The following is a 7,391-nucleotide window of genomic DNA, read 5'->3' on the forward strand; positions in this document are numbered from 1 at the left end:
AAGTTTGGGACTGGGACATCTTAAGTGATTGAGGACCATTATCAGGACTATGAAAGAAGCTGGATGGGTTGTGGGGAGCTCACAGGCATTGCCAAATCCTCAGAAAACCACAGCCTTGTGATTAAAGCAGCAGCACTTGGTATCAACACACCCCCTGAGACACAAGCACACTCATAGTGACCACAGGCAGAGCCTGGGGAAACATTTGAGAGAAAGGATCTCCTTTACCAGGTCCTAGTAAAGGAGGGGGGGGTCAGGGCTTGGTCATTCTGGTGATAAACAAACATCAAGGGCTTACATGGCATCAGAGCCACCTCCATATTGTCTTGACCACCTGTAACCAGTGCCTCCAAGTTTTCACTTCACCAGGCTCCAGGGACAGACACCTCGACTGGTTGTTTCCTTCACAGTTTTGTCAGTGATGGCCCTTCGTGGGGTCCCAAACACCCTCAGAAACTTGGGGTTGCTTCTGCCTTTCACTTCATGAGAGGTTTGCCAATCTTTCAGTATCTGCAGTTCAGGAACTTGGCACCAGAGGGTTCATTAACATGCAAAATGTCCTCACAATCCAAGCCGCTGTGCATCATTTTCCTAAGGCTTCAAGTCTGGTGTGGGTGATTAGAGAGATTTCAGGAGTGCAGCCAAACAGAGAACATTCCAGTAATAAATAGCAATAAAGCTGTATTTCTTCTATATCTTCCCCCTGGCCCTGCTTACAGAACAGGTGGTATCAGCAATCTCCAATTGATATTGATCTGGAGCATCTCCTGATGAAGCCTGAAAATGTCAGAAAATCAGGTGCCTAACACACCACCTGAGTGACGAGACAGGCCAGGACACTTCAAGAGGAATCACACTGCTCTGCACCAAAAGGTGGGTGTTAGTGGGACTCTCAGGGGCCATGGCAGACCTATACTTGTGTTCAGGGAGCTGGTCAAATGACCCATCTCCATGTGTGTCATGGTCTCTGAGTTTGCTCAAGTAATCCCTGACGAGCCCCATCTACTCCTGGTTGTTCTCCAGACTCCTGCCTTCAGGAACAAAGGCCTAGGAGACCCTGCTGGTGAAGATAGAGGCAAAGAAGACATGAAGTACCTCAATCCCATCTGCTTCTACTCTTACGAAGTTGAGCAGCAGGCCCACGTTAGCCCTGTCAGTTCTTTTACTGTAAAGGAAGCAGTATCAGCTCCTCTTGCTGCCCTTACCCTTCCCTACAAGCATCAAGCCCAGGGGAGCTTTGCCTTTGACATCCTCCCTACATCCATGGACAAGGTTTCTGAATTCTTCCATTGCAGCTTCCCCTGCTCCCACCTCCTGTGTGCTGCCTTTTTGCCCTGGAGCTCTGTCAGTTCAGACAAGCAGCCTCCCGAGGTGAATGCTTTTTTCATAGGTACTCAGATCATTCTGTCCTTGGAAGAAGCTGTCCTGTAAGGCCTATCAGATTTCCTGAGCTCTTTCAGTCTTCAGAGCTGCTTCCCATGGCACCACCTGTATCAGACTCCCAAGTAAATAAAAGTCTGGCCCCAGGTGCCAGAGCAGAGACTCCCCTGCAGCCTGTGGTGTAGACCATGATGATGATGCAGGTTGGCTCCTGCAGCACACAGAAGTCTACAGAGGAGCAGATATCGACACTGCAACCCATGGAAGACCCCACACTGGAGCAGGTGGTTGTGCCCTGAAGGAAGCTTTAACCCCATGGACAGCCCACGCTGGATCAGGCTCCTGGGGGGAACTGTGGCCTGTGGAAAGGAGCCCAAGCAGAAGCAGGTTTTCTGGCAAGACCTGTAAACCTGTGGGGGACCCTCTCTGGAGCAAGGTGTCTTCCTGAAGGACTGCACCCCAGGGGAAGGACCCATGCTAGAGCAGTTTGTGAAGAGCTGCAGCTTCTGGGAAGGACCCATGTTGGGGAGATTCATGAATGACTGTATCCTGTGGGAGGGACCCCACCCTGGAGCATGAGGAGGAAGGAGCAGCAGCAGTGAAGCATTACCAACTGACTGCAACCTGCATTCCTGTCTCAGTTTATCCCACACCCAGGGCTAAGCAATAACCAGTTGTTCTATCACCCAATCTCCCCTCCTCAACTGAGAAAAGGAATTGGGAAAAGGAGGGACACTCGTGGGTTGAAATTTAAACAGATTTAATGAAATAAGAAACCAATATTAATACAAAAGACACAAAATTATACATAGCTCATAGAGTGGTGGCAAGTCCTTCCAGGGATAGTAACTGTGGAGAAGAAAAGGAGAAGAGAGAAAAAAAAACCCTCACTCAGCAAGCTTTCCCTTTTATTGTGAATGCAACATTAATGTTATAGAATACACCTGTGGGCCAGCCTGGGTCACCTGCCCTGGATTTAACTGCTCATGGCCTTGATCACCATCCCACAGCTGGCCACGAACTGAAACAAAATGTAACAGAAAAGTGATTCTGTAAATTTTATCCCCACGAAACCAGGACAATTGCCCATCCCTCTGTGCTGCGTAGGGGTAGGAGGTAAAGCAGTCAGGAGTGAGGCTGGGCCTGAGAAGAAGGGCCGGGTGGGGGTAAGGTGGTTTTAGAATTGGTTTTATTTGTCATTATTCTATTATGTTTAATTGGCAGTTACTGATTAGTCATCTCCTTGTCCTTATCTCAACTGATGAGCGTTGAGTCATATTTTCTCCTTTGTCCAGTTGAGGAGGGGGAGCGATAGAGCAGCTTGGTGGGCACCTGGCAGACAGCCAAGGTCAATCCACCAGAAACCCTTGCTGGCTCCTCTAATCCTCAGTGACAAAGCTAATTTTACCTACTGTCCATCCCATAGAGGAGCTCTTTACCTCTGACCTGCCCCTTCACACAGGGAGCATCCCCCTTCCTCATCCTCCCTGCCCCTCTCTCTGGCACAGCCTGTCTCCCTCCATTGCAGCACCCCAGGTGAGCAAGCTGTCCCACCACATTTCATTTAAATCCAAAATGGCACACTTCTGGGAGGCTCCAGCACCTCCTGGCTGTTCTCCTGCTCCTCCTGACTGTGCACCTTTGGGCTGCAGCAGCTCAGCTGTGGCACCAACCTGGTGCAGGGGAACATGGTAACAAGGGCTCAGAACCCCACACATGCAAAGGCTTTGCTTCAGGACACAGACACGCTGGAGTGATTGGCAGATGGCAACCTAATGAGGTGCCCAAAATGAGAGCAAACCCTGCTGTCTCCAAGGCCAGAGAAACAGGGCTGGGCAATGACACATCACCCAGAGAGGGGTTTGGTGACTCTGCAGAAACTCTGCAGAGCTGCGGGGCTCGCAAGAAAACTTCCAAGAAAGACCAGGTACTGCAGAGAAAGTCTTTGGGGGTGGATAGCCTTTGATCCAGCCACACTGTGAACATTATTGTCATCTTCCCTCTTCATCTCATCAGGCAGGTGAGCAGAGATTCAGAGAGAGACCGGCCAAGGGCTGAGAGCCCAGGTACAGGGGAGGGCATCCTGGTGTGATCTGCCTCCCAGTGCTGCAGTGCCCCTGGGTGTAGATGGGACAGACCTTGCATCTATGGCATGGTGTTGGTGTTCAGGCGGCACACAGGTACCACATCCATCTGGGGGGCCCTGGGCTGTCTGCCCCACCCCAGCTCCAAGAGGGCACAGCTTTTCTGGAGGTCCTGTGCGGTGTTTGCCTGCTGAGTGCAGTTGTGTTTGGCACCCCAGGCACCTGGCATGGCACTAGAAGCTTTTTAAATGCCATTCAAATGAGAGCCCTGATGGATTCAGTAGAGGGATGTGGAGATGACTTAGCTTTGCAGTGACTGGAGCTCTAGCGACTACAGTGGATAGAGAGAGACCTGGGTCTCCGTCTGGGGCAGTCCGCCATGTGCTCAGCTCAATCACTCTGCAAGCTCCAGGGAGATATTTGACATGGGCATGTAGGTGGCTGGTGTCATTGTGGGTGGAAAAGGACATTCCCCCTCCCCCTCTGGCCCTCAGCTGATGCTCAGGAAGAACATGGGTATTCTCAGAGATGTTCCATCAGAGCTTGCAAACACTTGCCCATGTCTTGGACCACCCCTGACACCTCAGTCATCACCAAGTGTCTGTGTGTGAGCACCTGAGTCCCCACTGAACAAAGACAAGGGGCTCAGAGCAGGAGCTCATGTGCAGGCAACTCTTTTATGCACTCCTGACCTGAACCAGGAGGATTCCGTTGGGTGTGGGGGGTGCCTGAGGGAAGCTGGGTCACACTTCAGCCTGAGGACTTCCAGATTGAGAGGCAATTCCTCCATTGCCTCAGCTGAATCCCTGCTTTGCACAGGGGAATCCAACCCCTCCCTTTCCCTCTCTGTGTGTCTTTTTGTTATGGTACAGGAATGGAAGTGTCCAGAGGGGAACAGTTACAACTCCTGCAGACAACCATGCTCTGGCAGGACAAACCATGCTGCTGGAATCGGTCTCTCTCTGTGGTTTAGTGAGGCATTGTCCATGATTACTTGAGCTGACATCAAAACACGTTCCCCTGGAGGGAGCCTGCTGCCTTTCAGGAGCTGTCAGCCCTTGGAGCCCCAGGGACACCTGGAGGGATCCCTGAGGGAGCGGAGAAAGTGCCACCTTAGCGAGTCCTCTACTGCTGAGCTGGGCTGGGCTCCTGGGATGAAGGGAGATAACAGCAAGTGGGCAGCACTGCAGAGAGACAGCTCTGCCCAGGAGCAGCTCCTCTGCAAAGCACAGCAGGGCTGAGGGAACTGCCTGCAGGCACCAAGGAGAGATGAATGAGGCAGAGAGGAGTTAAAGTCTGTCTGGGATTGGAAGACAACTGAGAGCTCACTGTGGGAGAAATCTTCACAGCCCTTAACACAGTAAGTCTCTGGCTGAGGGGCAGCACAGATGAGTATCCTGCAATTACCTTCCAGAGCTGGCACATCCCATGGTTGGTGGGGAGGAGAAGGATGTGCTCCTCAGCAGGGATTCCCTGCTGCGCAGTCAGAAAGACAGGGCATGACAGATGCCTTCTTGCAGCTGCAGGGGTGTGAAGCTGGGTGTGCAGGCAGGGGTTCCCAGGGTTGTTCTTCTGAGCAGGGTCTCTGTGCCCCATGGGGCTGTGTGCTGGGGCAGGGACTCTACTGCCTGCCAGGGTCAGCACTCAGCCTGCCTGGGAACTGCCAATGGCACTGTGGGGAGAAGCTGTGGGGAGAAGGAGTGACCCCAGGCAGGGCAGGGCAGGGTGCTTCTGCTGTTGAGAGGGAACTGCATAAGTGAGGGCTGCTCACCACTCCAGATCACTCTGAGGACATTTGAGGAGACTCCTTCTGAAGGACATTGAGGCAGCATTTATCTGATAGGGAAGGATTCTGTGCTTTGAGTTTTTCCACTCCTGGTTGTCTGGGTGGGTAGTGGGAGATGGAAATTTAGTTCTCTGCTTTGGAGAAGGCACTGAGACCCCAAATCTTGTTAGCTCTTGTCTGAGCTGCTCCATAGTCTTTGCAGACACAGAGATGCCCCTGGGCAGTGCCTGGCTGCCAGGAGGTGTTTGCAGGGCAGAGCTGATCACACAGCTCCAGGCTTCACAGACGTGGGCAGAGAGTGAGGGGGACCTGCTATCAGAAATGCTGGTACCTCCCTGCCATCCCCTGCAGCACAGACACGTTTCCCAGTGCAACACCCGGTCTCCTCTCCTACCCAGCAGAGCCTCTGGCCCTAAAGCCATGGGGTCCAGGTCATGAGTCACCACCTCGGCAGCTGGACCTCCAGGTGAAGGGTTCCTGGAATGTGGTCCACAAAAATGATACTAAAAGCACTTGCCCTACAGTGTCATCATCTGAGCGACAGCGAGCACAGCTGGGTAAGGAGAAGGCTTAACAGCATGCCCAACTGCCTTTGTGTCCTTGCTTAATTTTTTATGGATCATTGCAGTGTTCTTCCCTGTTTCTCCACCTGTCCACGCTGCTCTTGCTCTCTGGGGTTGGGGTGGGGTAGTGGGTCAGGTTTTGTTCTGACACTGACTCTGGGGGTCCTGCCCCAGAGGTATCTTGATGGAAACTAGGTGCCCAAGCTGCCCTTTAAGCTGTGATGAACCACATCATTCAGTTGGTAGTAATGGAGAATGAGCTGATACATTCCTCATTCAGCTCAGGGAGGGGTTTTTCTGTGAGAAATGGCATGTGTTTTTCCTGAGAGAAGTCCCCCTTAAACGGTCACTGTCTTTTCCCCCTTGGACAGGTCCCCATGCCTAGACACACTAAATGTCCAATGGCAGCTCCATCACCCAGTTCCTTCTCCTGGCGTTTGCAGACACGTGGGAGCTGCAGCTCTTGCTCTTCCTGGGCATCTACCTGGCTGCCCTCCTGGGAAATGGCTTCATCATCACTGCTGTAGCCTGCAACCACCACCTCCAAACTCCCATGTACTTCTTCCTCCTTAATCTCTCCATTCTTGACCTTGGCTTCATCTCCACCACTCTCCCCAAATCCATGGCCAATTCCCTCTGGGACACCAGGATCATTTCCTATGCAGGATGTGCTGCCCAGGTATTTTTCTTTGTGTTCTTGATGTCAGCAGAACTTTTTCTTCTCGCACTCATGTCCTACGACCGCTACGTGGCCATCTGCAAACCCCTGCACTATGGGACCCTGATGAGCAGCAGAGCTTGTGTCCACATGGCAGCAGCTGCCTGGGCAAGTGGGTTTCTCACTGCTGTGCTGCACACTGCCAATACATTTCCCATACCTCTCTGCCGAGGCAATGCCCTGGACCAGTTCTTCTGTGAAATCCCCCAGTTACTCAAGCTCTCCTGCTCAGATGCCTACCTCAGGGAAGTTGGGCTTGTCATGTTTAGTACTTCTGTATTTTGGTGGTGTTTTGTTTTCATTTTGCTGTCTTACGTGCAGATCTTCAGGGCCGTGCTGAGGATGCCCTCTGAGCAGGGACGGCACAAAGCCTTTTCCACGTGCCTCCCTCACCTGGCTGTGGTCTCCTTGTTTATAAGCACTGGCACATTTACCTACTTGAAGCCCCTCTCCATGTCCTCCCGATCCCTGGATCTGGTGATGGCAGTTCTGTACTCGGTGGTGCCTCCAGCAGTGAACCCCCTCATCTACAGCATGAGGAACCAGGAGCTGAAGGAGTCCATCAGGAAAGTTATTTCAGGGATAGTTCTCAATACTGGTAAATTTTCCCTCACTCTTCAGGAATGACTCCCATGGTGCCCCATTGCAGGCCTGTCCTTAGTTTGCCATTTTATAATTTTTTTAACATTTTCTGTATTATTCATCTTTATTATTTTCCTACATAAATGTCTGAATCCATCTTACTTGTTTTGAGGAATAAACCTGCTGTGACTAACCTGGGGCTGACATAAAAGTGTGTCTTTCACTAGGACAGAGTTGACACTCTCATTGCATCTCTGAAATAAAATGGGATCACCCCC

At 51.7% G+C, this 7,391-nt stretch overlaps 1 protein-coding gene across 1 annotated transcript; it reads left to right on the top strand.

Annotated features, from left to right (window-relative positions):
* The first annotated feature begins 6,207 nt into the window (after nt 1–6,207).
* LOC137676996 (olfactory receptor 14C36-like) lies at nt 6,208–7,158 on the top strand. The gene has a single exon (XM_068424188.1). The coding sequence runs from the start codon at nt 6,208–6,210 to the stop codon at nt 7,156–7,158; it is 951 nt and encodes a 316-aa protein (XP_068280289.1).
* The last annotated feature ends 233 nt before the right edge of the window (nt 7,159–7,391 follow it).

This window comes from Nyctibius grandis (genome assembly GCF_013368605.1).
Source record: "Nyctibius grandis isolate bNycGra1 chromosome 34 unlocalized genomic scaffold, bNycGra1.pri SUPER_34_unloc_1, whole genome shotgun sequence".
Taxonomy (NCBI): domain Eukaryota; kingdom Metazoa; phylum Chordata; class Aves; order Nyctibiiformes; family Nyctibiidae; genus Nyctibius; species Nyctibius grandis.

Coding starts and splice junctions, on each gene's coding strand:
- LOC137676996 (XM_068424188.1), top strand. CDS start 6,208: ATGTCCAATGGCAGCTCCATCACCCAGTTCCTTCTCCTGGCGTTTGCA.